At 46.3% G+C, this 18567-nt stretch overlaps 1 protein-coding gene across 1 annotated transcript in view; it reads right to left on the reverse strand.

Annotated features, from left to right (window-relative positions):
* Window positions 1-18230, reverse strand: part of fto (FTO alpha-ketoglutarate dependent dioxygenase) — a 124634-nt gene extending 106404 nt beyond the window's left edge. The window contains exon 1 of the mRNA XM_078285181.1: window positions 18153-18230. Within this exon, the coding sequence (XP_078141307.1) occupies window positions 18153-18230 (78 nt within the window). The remainder of the gene's footprint in view (window positions 1-18152) is intronic.
* Window positions 18231-18567: the final 337 nt, after the last annotated feature.

Below are 18567 nucleotides of genomic sequence, written 5' to 3' on the forward strand. Positions count from 1 at the left end.
TGCCATCACACACACACACACACACACACACACACACACAGACAGACAGACAGAGAGCTGACGTTCTCCACTGCTGCAGGATTCTACCACTGCCACCATTTTATTAGAATATGCTTCTAAAAATATATTCATCCTACCTAGAGAAACTGAAAAAAAGCACATCCAATATGAGTTCCAATATAAGGAACGGCCATTTTCAACTATTTTCACAGATCAGGCTCCTTCATTTCATGCTTGTGCTCTTACAGTCAATTTTGCAATGTGCTCTTTGAAATGTCACCCTAAAAAAAACATTCAGAGCAAAAAATTAACCATTTCCTTCTGACATTTTGTTTGTTGCCATTTGTGGCATTAATTCAGTCTAAGAATACCAGCCGGACGTCAGCAGTTTGGAGGCTGGGTGTGATGGGTAACTGGACGGGCCGGTGAATGGCTAACTGAGTGGAATGCGTGGGAGTTGACCTGAGAGCCAGGGCATCGGTAATGTGTAACCCCACGTCCACACACACCTGCCCAGAACCTGCCCATGCATATTAATTGGACTGTGAGAGCTAGAGGCTGGGCGGTTTATCCCGCTCAGCTGTACTACCGCTTGTAGAATCAGTTGTCAGTAGACCTCCATCACACCGGGGTCACACAGTATTTTGCAAATAACCTCTAGCTTTTGTGGGGTGGAGTTTACCTCATCAGGACATTTCACATGTGACGTAAGTTGCCAGTCACAGAAACATCTACTTTCAGCTACTTTCCTGTGAATATCTAAACTTTGTGGTATTCATTGTCTTGTGCTATGTAGTAAACCCCACCCATCTGGCATTCCAAGCAGATAAAAACAAACTAAGAAGTATGTAGTAGTGCAAATAATATTTGACCTAGGTCTACATTGGCGATTCAGGTTTAATTCATGTTAGTCCAACCCAAGCTTGTGCAAATGCTGGACTAAATGGATCAGATGTTGAGGTCACTTATCTAAATTTGTCTCTATGTTGTTGGGTTGTTTTTTGTTTATTTTGGTTCTGTCTCTTACTTTATAAGACTAGTGAGTAAAACAGTAAGATCCTCTCATATGCAAACATATAGCCTACTACAAAGTTGGGATCATTTGATCAATTCAGCCAATTCAGGAAGTGGATTTTCTTTAAAACAGAAAAAATGAAAAAATAAAAAAAAACTGCTTCTTAAAAGGGTTCATATATCCTGAAATAATTGACGCTGAATGCTATAACATTGACCACTGTATATTATTTTTTTAAATGAGTGAATTCAACATATATTATATACATTCGGATAGACAGAAACAAACACACACACACACACACACACCCTGTGTTCACTGGGGGTCCACAGGTAAGTGATGAAAAATGGCAGACAGGCTCGCTCTGGCCCGCTAATTGTTGTTGGAGGCTGAAGGCTACGTTGTTCATTTCACTTAGCGACAGGTCGGCGGGGGACGCGATCATTAATATTAGAACATTTCCATCCATCTACCTGAACAAGGGGCCAGTCATTTAAAGGGCTGGCGCTGGGCAGACCTTTCACGCCCTGTTTATAACACTGATCTAAGCACATTACCAGAGCTGTGGGGGACCACAGCGAGTCATTAATTAGATTCACACATACACACAGTCACACACACATTCGCACACGATGTGACCACCTTTATTGGCGCCCAGTCACATCTGAGAAATGTCACACAAGTGCCAGGTAAGTTACACTAACACACACTCGATGTGCCATTTTAACTGAACATCAAAAGTCCTACGCTATCCTCTCTTTGTCAGCCGTGTGTGTGTACTGGTCTTCCACACACACTTATTATTCCCTAGCTATTCCCTTTAAGAGAGAGAAAGAGAGAAGTGAGAGATGAAGAAAAATCATTGTATCATCTGTTTTTTGAACTCTCTCTCTCTCTCTAACTCTACCTACAGAAAGAGACCCAGGTTTCGAGATCAATCATGCAAAAGTATTTACAAATGCACAAAGCCAGACACAGACAGGTTGGCACATGGCCGCTCCGTTTAAGTGCTTTTCAATGTGTCCGCGGTGTCGACATCTATTTCACACTTATCCGCACCTCAAAGGGGAAAAAAAGATGTTTCTGTGACCTTTAGCAAGTGTCAAATCTGGAGAGAAGAAGAGAAGAGGGAGAGGAGAAAGAGAGGAGAGGAGAGCGATTTAAGAGGTCTGTCAATGTGTGCCTTACATAACCTTTTTATTTATCCTGGGAAGATTGACTGAGCACGCTTGCCCTTTATCAGCAACGCCCTAGCTGCTTCACACAATTTGGGACACACATGGGAGCCGCCCAGTACAACCACAGTCTTCTTCTGCTGCCCACTGAAAAGCTCCACTGTTATCTCTTGCTCATGGGCACCTCGAGAAGTAGTTGTTGAGGGAGGGGAAAGTGTTTCTCATTCACTTTCCTCATCTTTTCATCCGGTCCAGGATTCTAACTGGCAGCCTTTTTGTCACAAGCCTGATTCTCTAAACTCTTGGCTACCGCCACCCATAAGCAAGGGCCGTTTGCCATTTTGCCTTTAATTGTTAGTTTGTGGCCGGGCCATAATGTTTCCATTAAGATTATGTCGATCGAGAAAAGCTTTTTAGTTTTCACCTTCAAATTACAACATGCTTTCATGAGGTCAGCTGTTTTCCATGTGGAATGGGCGGTTTTAACGCGGACACAGTCCCTTGGTATTCAGGCGGGGTCCAGTTCAGCGAGGGGAAAGTGAGGGATGGAGCGAGTGAGTGAGCGAGGGAGAGGGATGGAGGGGAGAGAAAGGAGAGTGTTGATTGAAAGACTGTGATTAGCAGTTTTCAGCGGGGCGCCGGGGCCACTGAGTTGTTCTAACAGCGTTGTCGCGTCTCGAGGTGCAGTCAAGGAGAAGTCAGTGCTTTAGAAAGCTCCCTCGATTTCTCCATTTCTCCCGCCCGCCCTCCCTCCCTCACTCTCTCTCACCACCCAGCCACACTTTCCTGCCCCTCCAAAAAATCAATATGGCTGTGCAAAGTGCAGCTCGGCCCAGGGGGAGGGCTGGCTAGCTAGAGGGGCTGGATGCAGGGCTTACGGGGAGGACAAGAGGCGTCCTCCAGGCCTGTCCCACGGGCGGTGTCAAGGACAGACCTGAGGACCGGGGGGCCGAGGGCGCCGGATCGCCCCTCCCTCTGTGCCTCCGCCTCTCGCTGCTGCCTGATCTGGAGCTGGGCTCGGGTGCCGGACTGGGGTGCTGGGCTCGGCTGGCTCGGCGGGGCGGAGGAGATCGATAAGCAGGTGGAGCGTTAAAAATCCCCAGCTCCGGAGGCTGGCGTCACGCTCCTCAGGGCCCAGTGGACCAACACATCGCTCAGGGCAGAGCAGCTGGATGGATGGATGGATGGATGGATGGATGGATGAATGGATGAGTGGGTGTATGATGGTCGCACCTGGTCATTTTGTTCCCAAAGTGAAGGATTTGAGATCTGTGACAATAAACAATTCAATAACACTTAGCCAGACACAGTGTCTGAGGGGCGCAGAGCCAGACTGCTCACACACTGCCATTGTCTCAACATGACACAGATCAGTAGCAGTCAGGCAGGAAGGCTAGACCTTCACACTGAGGTACTTCACTTTAAGAAAGTACCTGTATTACTGCAGCAAGGATATACCATCATTGGTAAGTATTGATCGACAAAGTTAGAGGAAATAGCATCAAAAATAGCCTAACTGTTGCAGTGCAAAAAAAAACCCTGTAGCAAGAATAAACGCTGTTTGTCACATGCTGTGCTCCTCATTTCCATACAGTAGGCTTGACGAAGAAGCCTGCAGATGATGTGGATGAAGTGCGCGAGGAGGATTTCAGCCCCGCCGTGTGTCTGCATGTGTGAGTGACTGATCACAGTAGAAGTGGCTTGTGTCTCTAATCCAGTACCACTGTTAGACAGTGCAAAGACCCGGCTCTGTGTACCGCGGCACGGGCTGATCAAACCCATCATGTGACAAGCAACCTCTTCAAATGACGACGATTTCCCGGCTCTGTGTCCTTTAGGTTCCATATTAGATCGTCTTCCGACATTACCGTGTCTGGTCCTTCATCTGGGATAAAGATGATTTGCAATCCAACCCGAGGGGTTGGGAGTCAAGGGTAAATGAGGGGCTAAGACAAGGGTAGAACGCGGGATTGGCTGACAGCTGTGACAATTATCATGTGGTATATTATAGTCCTATGCCAAACATAAGCTACAGTATGTTGCCTGACAAAAAAGTCCAAGGCTATTTTGCCATCAGTTACAATTCAGCGGAGTTCAACTGCATGTCACATCCATACATAACACATCAATACAGCCATTTTGGAAAAAAATACCTGAAGATCATCATTCAACATTTAAAATAAAGAGGATCCTGTCTGTAACATTGTTACAATTTTGTCAGTCAGTTGTCTACAATCCATGAAAATGTAATATATAAATTGTTAGTTCATTTTTTGCTATCAAAGTAAGAGTTAGTGTCACTCTTTTTTTCCAATGGACAGCTTGGAAACTTCTTGAATTATCTGTCCTTCCCTATTTAGTGAACCTATTTTTGCATATGGTATTATCAGCAAGGCACAGAGGCACTAGTTTGAATGCTTACAATCACCTAAACCATTAGAAAAACATATGGTACAAAACAGATGTGGACTAAACATCTAGGACAGGTCTAATTTTATCTCATGTAGTCTCTGACCCAGATAATCTGGCATTATGATCTGACCTCTGATTAATATTGAATTAAGGACCGGATATCATTTGTGGCTGTTTACATGACCGCCGGGCTGTCTTCCTGGAATCCCAAAGCAGATAAGTTTTCTATAATGGCATTAGCCAAATCCTAAAGTATAGCAGAAGGCACTTGTCTTGCTTGAGAAGCTACCTCATTTCTTTATTTATTTTTCCTTCACTCATTCTGAACAAAGGCAAATATTCTACCAGGAATTGAATAGCTTAATCCTCTTTACACTCTTCCCAGTAGCTTGAATGGTGACAGATTAACATCCTGGAGGTTTACAAACCCAGCCATTTGAAAATGTAATTGCTGGTGGCACACTGCATGCATGTGTTTAAGTGGAGGGTTAATATTAAAGCTAAAAAAAAAACACACACAGTCGGGACGGATGCGGCCCAGGTTGGGCCAGACCCAAGTCACTTAGCCCAGGCTGGAGAGAGGATTCTGTCACGTACATACCAGGGAGTCGCAAGCTGTCCCAGCCCCACGCTAGGCGCCATAGTTACTGTTCACTTCTGCTAATTATTACAGCCAATCAGAGGGGTTAACGGGGCGGAGCCTGGCCAGACCATGTTCTGGGGCATTTAACAGCTGGCAGGAACGGAGGTGAATGCATTACACACTGGCCTCATCCAATAAAAATAAAACACCCTGACATCTGAGGTGTACTTAGCACAGAGGGGAGGGAGGGGAAGAGGGTGGTGGTGGTGGGGAAGAGGGTGGTGGTGGTGGTGGTGGTGGGGTGGGGGAGCAGCAGATAACATGATGTCCAAGTGCCACCTAGTGACAGCTCTCCAGCTTCTCTGGTCCTGCAGGCTCCAGAGGACAGGGGAGGGGGGGGGGGGGGGGGGGGCTGGCTCAGAGAGAAGCCCAGGACAGAAGGCCCCAAGCCTGGGAGGAGCTGGTCCTGTCTGGAACTCAGTTTAATTACAATCAACCCAAAAGAGAGATTCAATACCATCACCATGTTGGTCTTTTCTTCCTAGGACATCTCAGCGAGCATCAACCCTTTCCAAACAACTCAACTAAACCATTCAAGTCCAATTTCTACATACAGCATAACAATGATATTCAAAAATGATGCGGTTTTAAATTATTCTATATCTCTTTTCAAAACTCAATCAATAATGTCAACTTCCCCTGAGTGACCCCACTGTTTGGGGGAGCCGGCAGCCTCAGCGAGCTCGCAGGCCTGCGACGCTGGGCTGGTGAGGCTGGTGGCCCCGGGTTCCTAGGTCCCCTCCCCTCATTAGCCCAGGTATAAATCACACTCTACCCGTGCCCAGAGGTGAGAGAGATGAGAGTGGAGGTGAGCTTGAAATAATGCTTATGTCACGGCGGGTCAGCCCTCCATTATGGCCGTTTCAAAAACTATTAATCTTGCTTGTAGTCAGTGGCCTAGAAATAATTACTTCATCTAACCCATGTAATACAGCATGACCAGCAGTCGAGCCTGGTCAATTTGAGGCTGGGGTGGCAGGGTTGGGTGGGGGGGGGGGGGGGGGGGGTGTAAGAGGGGGGGTTGGGGGGTTGTGGAGAGAAAGAGAGAGAAAAGGGAGAGCCACAAATTACGTGGCCCTGTCTCTTGCTACTGGGTGACTGATGTCCTGCTCACTCCGGCTATGGCCTTTACACTCCCAACACTGATTTAGATAGATACACACACATGCATGCTCAGAGAGGCAGAGGCATGTGCAAGAGCAGCTATGCACATAAACGCATGCTTACACACACACACACACACACACACACAATGTTTTCGAAACCCTTAAAATAATGAGACAAGACTGAACTAATAATAATAATAACTAGTAGTAATAATTTGCTTTAGCCTCCATCCACTACTGAAATAACCTTTAACACTAAACCTAAATCATCTTGATCAACAAGCCTTCATATCTTCCACCTAAACCAAACACCCCGGTCATGGGCGTCAATTGGGTATGGCAAGGTGTGGCACTCGCTTTACCTTAGCCTAAGTGAGTCCAAATTTGATCTTGTGGTTTCTATCATCATAATAGAGAGTAAAGTTCAAGCCAAAATTGCCAGGAATTTATTTGGAAGCCATATCGAAAAAAAATCGTCATATCAGGGGAGCATTCGGGACCAATTCTCCCAATAAGCTGTGTGCGTCTGGCGCATTTAATAATTTAATACATTTACCAAATAATATCTTGTCAGTCATCAGTCAGACATTTGGTGTTTTGCTTGCACTGTCCACCTGTCTCCCTCACTGCTGCTCAACACTGCCCCCTGGAGCTGCACCGCAACTGCAGGAGCCATCGCCAGCCTCCATGCTGGAGGAATAATCCGCCCCGCAAACGTCACGGCACACACAAACACAATAAAAAACAGCTATTGGAAAAACACACACAGCGGGTATACAGAGGAAGCTGGAGTGCAGTCGGCCTCCATGAACGTCACAGGAAGTATGTATGGAGTGACATAAATAAATGCAGCCCTCCAGTGGCTGTCACAGCTGGCATTGCAGGTGCAAATTTAATTAGTCAAGGTGAAGTCTCCCTTGTTGTCTAGGGGAGGGGTGGGGGGTGGGGGGGGGGGGTCCTCGCCATGCGCGACTGTAAACACGCGCTATATCCTAATCAGGTGTCACCGCCGCGTTTGATCAGCCCGCGAAAACTTGTCATGAATCCCCGGCAGAGAGTGGGCCGAGGGGGAGAACAAAGGGAAAGAGCTGTCATGAGAGAACAGGGTGGTGGTGATGGCGGTGGGGGGGGGGTGGGGGTGGGGGGATGAAGAGAGTTGTGCCCATTAGCGGTCTCCGTCTCCTATCTCTCTCCCACTCTCCTTCTCTTCTCGCCTCCTCTCTCTTGTCTTTCTCCGACTATGCGGCTATACCCATACACCGCACACAGGAGTCGTCCCGTTGGCAGTCGGCTCTCGGCCTGTGATACTTCCACGCTCGGGAAATCTCACCGCAGTCTTCACACTCGCGCTTCACAACCGCCGACATCACTCGGCGTACCGCGCGGCCCGCCGAAACCCCAAAGTAGTACGCTAGTTTTTATTGTTTACCCCCCAGAAAACCACACGCGTACACCGATACAAGCGCCGCTCCTTTTGTTTCCTTCAAGCGCGTCGCTAAATAGTTGGGTCCTCCTGTTGGAAAGCCTGGGGAATGGGAGACAGACACGCCGCTCTCCTCCCTCCCTCCCTCCCGCCCGGCGCCTCCAGGCTGCGTGGAGGCAGCGCAGGAACACACGCGCCATTAGATACTGTTTACCTTTCAGTTCAGTCGATATTGAATACATTAGCCGATTGAACCTCCTAAGAAACACAGGCGAGTGACAAGGCCCAATCGTCTTTGCGACTACCATGGTAACCGAGATTACAGCCTAACAAAGAGCAGACGGGGGGGGGAAAAAATATTTTAAACCCGAATAGCGATACATAAATTAATTAAAGGACAAAAAAAACAAGTGGAGAATTAAAGTTGGAACATCTGTCAGCGACTTAGCTTCCCAACGTAATACCAGTGTTAGAACATTTATACCCTTGAAGTTAATGATCCCCTCTTTAATTGACAGTCAAGGAAAACTGGCTGCGGCAGCATCCTGCCGAGACGCCGATAAGGGCCCCCCCTCCCCTCCCTCCCCCCCTCCCAAAAATAAAATAAAAAAAAAATAAAAAAACAGTTTAAAGAACCTTGGCACTAATCCCTATTGTCATCCCAGCGCAGCAGAAGGACTTACAAACACAGATAACTCCGCTGAAGCTGTCTATTTCTCGGGAGTTATGGGGACAGCCGAGCCGCCGTGCGCCTCGAATCAGTCACTCAGATTAGCCCAATCCCTCTGTGCTGTCAGTCAGCCGAGACACTAGCCTGTCACCGCATTTACATGAGTCCATCTCATGTGTGACAATGCCCCCTATATATGACAATGGCTGCGAGGAAGGGGTCCACTCGCTCACAGATAGTGGATGTACGGTGTGGCAGATGGGCTGTTGTTGGATTAAGCTCATGGTGCGCGGCGTGCTCACGTCTTCGCTGACACTCCGACAACAAGTTTAAGGAGACTTAACCATTACTGTTTCTCCGTAGTGTAAAGAGTGTGGGAGATGTATGTCAGATGAAACGCATGCATACAAACACAGACAAACAAACACACACACACCAGGATAAACTTCAAAAAACTTAAGAACTATAGGACTGTTGTGTGAAAACCATAAGCTTACCTACTGCATGTCTTCCCTAAAGTTGGCTTCAAGCATGACTTTAATCCCCCTACTTCACTTAACATGATAAAGCACAAAGAATAAAACAAAAACAACATAAAACAGTTTGCTCAGACTCCATCTTGAATAAACGTAGCGATGGAGAATTAGAGGCCAACACGGAAAAATATCTCTGAAAAAACCCAAACCCGAAAACGGTAAATCACAAACTTTGGTGCATCAAATTAATTGGGGATTCATTCCGGCCAAGCATGAGTTTGTACTTTTTAATGAGTGCCGACTATTTCAAGGCACCTGAGAGCTCAAAGTATGCTGACTGCTTTTTATGCTTGCGTGACTCACTTCACTTCAAGCAGTCCTGCAACAAATGACAGTGGATGCCCTCTACATAACAGGGCCAGGGCGCGCATGACACAGGGGCTGACAACTGAACCCTCAAACTCCCTAACCCCTAGCCCTGCCATCACACACACACACACACACACACAAACAGCCCCCAAAACAGCCCTGACATGACCGCTCGCCAGCCCTCCCTCACCCCTCCTCCCCCTTTTTCTCTCTCCATCTCACTGGAGACAACACTCAATTCAGGAGCGTTTTAGCCAGGCAAGTGGATGTGACCCGCTGCCCCCTAGTCAGGCTCATCTGAATAAACAGAGCTGAAGGAACAGGCAGAGGAAGGGAAATCTGCCTATATTATGATGGGAGGAGAGAAGAGGGGATTCAGCCGGGGGGCTCCTTTCTTTATGCACGTTTGATCATGTGGTTGACAGCGCCGGTGGATGGAATTACGGACTGTTGAACAAAAGGTTGTGGTGTGTGTGTGTGTGTGTGTGTGTGTCTAAGTGTGTGTGTGTGTGGGTTAGTCTGGACGGCTGGGTTTCCGTGCCCTGACAGTGTTGGGCTTGTGACAAGCCTCTGCCGCACCACACCACCGCATACAACGCGCAACCCGCCCACCCGCCTTCGAAGTCCGTCACTCAGAACGGCCGAGGGAAGCGCCGTGAGAAGGGGCCAGACGTGGAGGAAAGAGGGAGGGAGGGAGGAGAGAGGAGAGGAGGATGAGGAGGAAGAGGAGGGAGGGCCGGTCAGGGGTTAAGCGTAGAGAAGACAGCGATGAAAGGCAACTGTCATGCACCAGTGCTCGCCCAGGAGCACCTGTCTCGAGAAGAACATGCAAAGTGTGCCGGCCGCGTCCTGACAACACCCCCACTTTTTCTACCCACACACACACACACACACACACACACGAGCCCTCAAAAAACACAGTGCCGATGCTCCACCGTAGGAAAGGCATCGCCTGTCTGACAGCATGCCAGTCAAGCTGTCGTTGGCTCTCTCGCATATGCAAGGAAAAGTTAGGCTGATGAAGGAAAAATACAGCGGGGCTCAGAAGAAGAATCACTGAGACATGAACAGGCTACCTGAGGCGAACAGACACTACTCAAAGAGTTGATGCAGAGTAAATGCTGGGGTGAGCGATACATAAATAATAGCTATATGAAAGTAAATCCAGGATAATTGGGCTACGTACTTCAGATTGAAAGTTGGTCTAGTTACAAATGTCATTTGGTGGATGCTGAGTGCAAGCATTTTTTAAGATTGTTTATTTTTGGTATTTTTGCCTTAAATAGCTTACAATGAAGCGAGACAGGTAAGACTGGGAGAGGTCCCAGGTTGGATTCGGATCCAGGACATCACAACTGAGCCACCAGGAAGCCCCAGCACAGCCATTTTTAGCACAGGACACAAACCTATAACCTTGGCAATGCTAGTGCTATGCTCACTGAGCTACACAGGAGATGGAAACCCTAAGCTAACAGCGTTACTGTCATGCTCTACCTACAGAGCAATACAGCACCGTGTTACAACATAGCATTATTTTTTTACAGGCAGAAACTATCTGGTATTTTGTGAATGGTGGTTAGCAGGTGAGGCCTACCTCCAGCTGGCTACGCTAACACCAACGCTAAAAGTTGGCTCTAGCTAAGAGGGGCACTTCCCACGTTTAGCCGCCCCTGGGCAATACGCTACATGCCAGGTATTTTCACACACTTCCATTACACACGTTTATGGAAAAGAACTTATGATGTACAAATTAACAGTTACCATTTACAGAGTCTTGTGAACGCGGCCTCCCGCAGCTTTTGTGAATGAAGGGTTTTGGACTTTCCATTGAAACCAGATGTTGGGCAACACCGTAGCGGTAGGCACTTTCACTTTATTGGAAAGGTGAGTCATTACAAAGGAAAATAAATTCACAAATAAACAGCATCAAGATTCCTCTTCCCCATTTAAACGGTGCAGGTGGCTTTGCACAGTGAAATTCATTTTATTGGAGCTAGCTAAAATTAGCTACAGCTAGGGAGGCTATGACGTATTCTTGGCTACCATCTATTATTATGGACATTTCCGCTTGGTAGGCCAATACTCAATGACTCAGGTCTGACTCAGTATTACTTCTATGATTCTAATTCCTTCCAGTATCCATAGTGCTACTGCCATCAAACAAGCTTATTGAACATTTCAATAGCTACCTTTTTTTGATGTTATTTTCTTCCAGCATTCACGTGGCGGCACGGACTCATGAGTGTATACACACACAAGGCAGCATATGTGCACATACAACCATACACACACACAAAATCATACCTCACGCATACACACACTCACCTATACACAAATAAGCACATGTGCACATGCGCACATACACACACACACACACACACATACCCACAGACACACATACACGAACCCACATATGTACAGATACACACACACACACACACACACACACACACACACACACACACACACCACCAGGATGCCAAACAAACAGAAATGGAAAATAACGACTCTCCCGGATCGTAGCCTCGAGTGGCTAATGAACCCCCTGGAGGCTGTAGCCTCTGTGTCTGAGGTGAGAGGGTCATTCCCATGTTTATTCAGCACCAGCCCAATGAGCCACCACCACCTATTGATTGAATTGATTATTCTATGTCTCTCTTGTGACGGGGCGCATGCATGACAGATGAACCCTGCTTGGGCAGGTCACACTCAATGTAATCTCATTGGATCTGACGGCTGATCTGGTCGGCCAGTTTGCATGATCCACAGCGCGGCCTTGTTTGCAATACGCTGACATCAGTAGCTAATGCCTCAACACTAATATGAGGTGCTTGGTAGGGGCTGTCAGACACACAAGCTGTCAAGGGCTGTTTGGACAATGCTAGCAACTGCTTCCATAGGAGAATACAAAACTGAGTATTTTAGAATACCATCCACTCACACAGCAGGGAATAAAAAAGGTGGTTAAACTATGAATTCACCATAAAGTTGACAACCAGAGCATTAAACTGTGGCAGTAAACAAACAAAAAAAAATGTTCTCAGAGTAGTCAAATTTTATGTGCTATTTTCATGAAAAAAAAATTCAAGTCACTCACATCAGTATGAAACTACTTAACTGCTTAACTTAACCTAACATAATGCAGGTATACTTTGAAGGTGGGTAACATGGTGTGTGAACTGAGTTTAGGTGACTTTACCAGGTAAGAAAGCTGATGTTGATGCTTGATCATTTATGAAGTATATATGGTAAAAAAAAAAAAAATAAATAAATAAATAAATAATTAAATATTCTACCAAAGTGAAATACCACTTTAAGCACCAAGCCTTTGGTCTATTGCCATGTTAAGACTTTATCACCTATGGCAGTTACATCTTCTGTTAAAAACCTTCACCAAAAATGAAGACCCTTTTTAGACTATGGCTGGCCATGCATGGATGGCAGATGACTATCTCGGTTATGACTCACTATGGCATTCCATCCCACCACCGGGCCAAGCTGTAATGCCTACCATAAGGCTATCTCTGGTTTTCCATTTGAATGTTTAGTAAGATCACAGGTCCTCTTAAACACATATGTGAGCCCCTGGCAGGCCATCTTAACCATGTGCCCCGAGACAATGCAGGCTGGGCCGTAAAAGTTGATATCCTCCCAGATGCAAACCAAATGTAGACATCATGCACCTTTAAAATGTCATACATTTAACGCAGACTGCTATAAAAAAAAAAAAAGAGGATAGGAACTGAGGGAGAGATATGCACGGATTCTCACATTTATCATGAGAGGCTGACACATAGAGTACCATACCATGGTCGTTGACAGGACGTCATCTACTAACAAAAGAGAACCATCTCATGCATAAGTAACTTAGCGGGTCATTTTATCTTCACAAAACGGTTCCTGAATGTTTAACTGTCACAAGTCATAGGACATGTTATGAATGAATTTAAGAATTACTTCACAACATGCATTGTAATGGTTGTGTCACAGACACAGTGGAGAAAAAAACACGGCAACCAAACCAAATCCTTCCATCACTGACACCTATAAGACCAAGCCTAAGACCTACCCTTGATCACCCTTAATGCAACAAATGCATTGCCATCAAATGGAATTAATTTATTCCAAATGAGAGAATCTCTTACCCCATAAAACTCAAAGTAGGTCCACACAACATTCTTACTCCACCAAAGAAAAAGAAAAAAAACACTCTAATTCTCTTTCCCCTGCATCATTGCAGCCACACTTCATCTTTATGCAGGTATACATGTGCTGGATCTATTCTACTTAAGTGTTGATTATGTATGCAAAAAGGTTTTAGCCTATTTTTGCAAGCTCTTCTGTTTCTGTGATCAAAGTAGGCTATTTCATCAGTGAATCAAAGTTACAATGAAAATAGATAATAATAATCATAATGTTATAATCATTAACCACATCTGATCAGCTTCATCTCAATACTGTTGAGCTACCCTATGACATCCTTGCATACAACTCTGCAGGCACATAAATGCATCATGGACTAAGTGTGATGACTGCATTAGGTTAAAGAGCAGCTTGACTAACCAAGCTGATCTGTAAACAACTCAGTCCAGATATATGAGCCAAAGATCAAATAGCCAAGACAAGGTAAAGACATGTAGAGGAAAAGCTCAGCAGCAGACTAATCAGCCCCCTCCAACACTCGCATAGCCGATCAATGAAAGACCCGGGGCCTTGGGCCTGCACTATATTACACACCAAAACTTCATATTCATTCATTGATTTTACTTTTCAGAATAGTATATCATTGAACTCCAATGGGAGCGAAAAACAGAGGCTGGGGCTGAGGTCAACCCTCGCGTGGACGAATGTTTGCACAATATTGATGGCGCACGCAGAAAGAAATGACTAAATATCCGGATCAATAGCTAGTTTCCCTAGCCACGACAGGCCGTTCCAGATGGAAATATATAAATACATCTTTATGGCTACAGGAGTGGCCCTAACGAAGAGGGCTAAATGCCCCCCTTAAGGTAAACTCTTTGATTAGCCAAGGCCAGAGGTGACTAGAGGGGTCTGCTGATGCTAGGATGCCACGCGTCCAATGGCCTGAGGATGCTAATGCACACAGGGGCCCAGTAAAGGGGCCAAGGATATGACAGGTCACAAGCCCTGGGCAGAGTGCTCTGTGCTACCTGACCCTCCTATTCATTTGTAATGATAATGGGCCTAGGCTACATCACTCTCAATCATGTTCGAATAATGCATAGCATGCATAATTTATAAAATCTCTTTTTTTTTCTTCCATTTTCACATAAAGCTAAGCCACTATTCCAGCTGAAGTGGTCAGAACTGGAATTGGGAGGTCTGCTAGTTAGAAAAAAAAATTTGCGTGTGGTCCTCTTCAATCTTCAGCCACGTGGAGCGTAAATGGAGTCTGTAGCTCAACAGACATTACGGAGAGTAGAGATAAAGATGTAGAGCACTCTGTAATCAGACCAGGCCATCGGCAGCCCAGAGCTCTGGCTCCCGCATGGTGGAAATGCTGCTGCTGCTGCTGCTGATGGCACAGGAGCTGCCTGTTCTTATTTACAGCACAGCTCAATTACTGAGGACAACAACCAACCTCATGGCTTCCCCTGCTCCACAGCGGCCAACGGGGCCATAAAGAGGGAGGAACCAGATCATTGCCTGCTCCTTAATTAAATGAAAGCTGTTGGGTTCATTTGCCTCCTTCTTCTACCCCCCACCCTCTCACCCACGCCTCTTAGTTACAGCAAAACAAAAGGGGTAACACATTGAGCTGGCCAGCCCACCGCTGAAGACCTCCTGGACGCCATCCCTTCTCGGCCCTAAATCACGGCTGGATAAACGGCCCGGTGGGTCCCTGCTGGACCCTCCAGCGCCCCCCCCAGCGGTAAGGCCAGAGCAGGGCAGGAGGTGGATCGACACCTCGCCAGCGATAAGTAATTCTGTAGAGGATTAGCGGCATGATGGTCTGATCAATACTGGGTGCTCAGGCCATTAGGAATGCAGCGAGGAAATGGCCCCCTCCGGTAATAAAGCAGGGCGTCTGGGTTCTCCTTCATTTGCCGGCTCCATTAGTGTAATGGTATCATTATCTGCCACAGCCGTATTTTTCTGAGCCCTGGTTTTTCCACGGCTCGACCGGCGGGGGTCTGATGAAGCCGTGAGCGCCCCCATGCCGAGCGTTCCCCTTTCTCCCGTTCTACCCGGAGCCCGGGTGTAAATCTAGCTCTGTTGGAGCTTGTGTGCTGCCCTGCCTTAGGTATCCCTACCCATGTTTTATGTCAGCGCCTAACACTATTTCTCCATTATTGGCTCATTAATAGAGCAAGCAGCATGTAGCGTGGGTTAAGAGGGAGAAAAAGATGGCCGGCGGAGCGCAAAGCTGCTGAATGTGCTGAATCCGACACCCCCTCTTGCTAAAACACCGGGCCTGACATGACAGGACGTCGGCATTAGTCGCCATAAATCGTTACCTTTACACTAATTCACCAGCTAACATTTTGTGGGGGAGAATTGATTAACCATGTCTGGATGTGTGGCCACATAATCAGCTTTTACCTCGCTAGTTGTTAATTTAACAGAATTGCCAAGGGAAACACAAACCATTTTAATGAGTGTTCAGAAATTAAATACCCTAAACAGCTTGCACTAGCTGCCACAACCAGAGCAAACCAATGAGGCTGATCTGAGCGATGGGCTGGGCTGAGCTCAGGACCTCACAACATCTGGTGACCCTGTGTGATCATTACTTAGCCTGCAGCTCGCATGCACTTCCTGTTTCGACACAACACTTTATACTTGTCATCGCTGGCCAAGCGGCGAGCTCGCATCAAAGACAGTATTAGAACATAGGGTTAAGGGACGGGGTCAGTGTTGTTTTCACACTTTCCAAGGCATGAGTGGAAATTTGTCCTGTGATGACGATTATGATTAAACACAATGAGAAGTTTTCAATTCGAGTCGAGTGCTGCTACGGGATCACCGGAAACCCATGAAAATGTGGCTATTTCTGAACCCAGTGCAATGCACAAAAATACATATGTTTCATGCGGTGTGAAAACATGTATTTCCAGTTGAAACAACAAAGGAAAAGAAAAACCCAGTCTGGGGAAAAAAAAATGTCTGATGGATCTGTTCCCTAAGTCACATGAAAAGAGCGTTGCTATGTAAACATTTCAAGATGAAATAAATGTGGATGAGTGTGGATGGGATATGATTAATTTCGCCTTGGCAGTTAGGCCTAGGTCCCACACCATTTCACTGAAAAGAAAAAAATATATACTAGACTATGGCATGCCACCTGTCAGTCTGCTATATTGACTAGGAGATTGTGTATTCGGTTGGCTCTTAGCGGTTGGTGCTTGCATTCCCTAACTCAAAACGACAGCACACTCATCACAGCACATCTCTCACATTGTGCAGAATTGCAAACACACTCAGTTACTGCATAAGACCAACCATCATATCCCAGTTATTAGTTATCAGGATAACTGTGCCATTATACAACCACTGCATCATTGTAACAACTGACCAGAATGAATGTAGCTCCATGAATTTGGCTGTTCTGCGGTTATACAGCCATTTTGCCATTATAATTCCTCTTGTTCATGCTTTTATTTGTCTAAAAGGACGGGAAGCTAAGCCATTAGGTCTGTGCAGTGCTGCCTGGCTGCCGGAGGGCCAGCTGGAATGAGTTCTCTCTCTGAGCCGCTCATCTGGCCGCCATGGCTGCTTTCATAAACAGGAGGAACCACGTCCTACATAGTTTCAGTGCTGTCTAACATGATCCAAACACATGTGCCACGGCAGACGGCGTCCAAGTCAGGAGATAAGAGGAGAGACAGGGAGAGAGACAGACAGGGAGACAAACGGACAGACAGTCACACGGAGAGAGAGAGAGAGATGACTGACTCTAGGCCAAGTGCAGCCGAGGATGCCTTGGGCACAGCAGAGTCCCTTCCTTCATTTCCCTTTGTATCTCCATAAACCACAAACAGCCAGAGTCACAGTTATACAGCATGTGAAAGCCTGACTAAGCCCAGGTTAGCACGGAACAGAACACAGTCCAGCAACACGCACACTACCTGGTCCTCACAGGTTATCACTGCACACCAAAGGGCCACGTTGTGAGAAAATCAGGCATTAGGGGATTTCACTTATACCAGTGTACCTCAGTTGGTATTACAGCTAGTAACAATTTAAAGCCAGTTATATTTTAGAGTTGTAATCCCAACATTAGGCTATTGGTACTTCTTTCTACTGTAAATCGTAGTCCCAATCATCTTCCATATGCACAGCAGAGCCTTAAGCAGCTGTGGACTGCTGGCTGACTGCCACATCGGAGTTTCTCTTCACTGGCACTAACTTCACTATAAAGTTGCACTGAGCTATCCTGTTTACACTATACAATTTAACAGTTAGCTCATCCTCCACGGCAGAATGGGGTCCCAATTGAAGATTTGACACTGTTTTGTCTTTAACAAATTATAATTAACCTGATGACTTTTGCCATCTTCTCATAAATAGCCTATATCCTTCAGATTATAATCCATATCGTACTGCTATTTGATATGGGATGTCACCAAGACGCAATTCTGTAGGCTACATCGTATCAGCAGTTTATTTACGCAGCAAAATAGCGTTTTAATGCCACTGTTATCCTTCCTTGTGGTAGAATGGGGGAAAAAATGGAAAACACAATAAAGGAAACAGGCAAGGTGAGGTATGCGTTGACATTCGCGGCTTTGCAGCCTTCAAAATGCAGCCAGCACCATCACATTAGGAGCATAAGATATTCAATGAGCGACAGGGCTTAGAAATTGCCAGACCTAACGGAGAAAAACGCTATCAATACCTTTCTTCTCTTCTCCCCCTCACTGTCACCCGATCTTTTCATGTTCCTGGAGTTGTGTTTACACTGCCTCGCTTTCATTAGGGGCTACGTTGGTTATTGTAGTATACGAATAATAGATATCGCATGCTACGCTTCTATTAGAAAAGGCAAATGTTAAGCAGCGTGCCAGATGGACTCTTTAAGACCCCGGCCGTGAATATTTTCAGGGTAAAATATTTTTTTCCCCTCAGATTCTTCCAGGAGGTGCTACAAGGGGAGCAATGAAAACTACAAATCCCAGAGAGCGTGCGTGATGGAGGCGGAAAACGCTTCGGCGCGCTCTAGTTGTTGCGCAGCGCAGGTGCTGCGCAGGTACAGACACACAAAGTGGAGTTAAGCCGTGCAACATTGTTTTAAATCAGTAGTTTAGCCAGCA

This window comes from Centroberyx gerrardi, chromosome 1, assembly GCF_048128805.1.
Source record: "Centroberyx gerrardi isolate f3 chromosome 1, fCenGer3.hap1.cur.20231027, whole genome shotgun sequence".
Taxonomy (NCBI): domain Eukaryota; kingdom Metazoa; phylum Chordata; class Actinopteri; order Beryciformes; family Berycidae; genus Centroberyx; species Centroberyx gerrardi.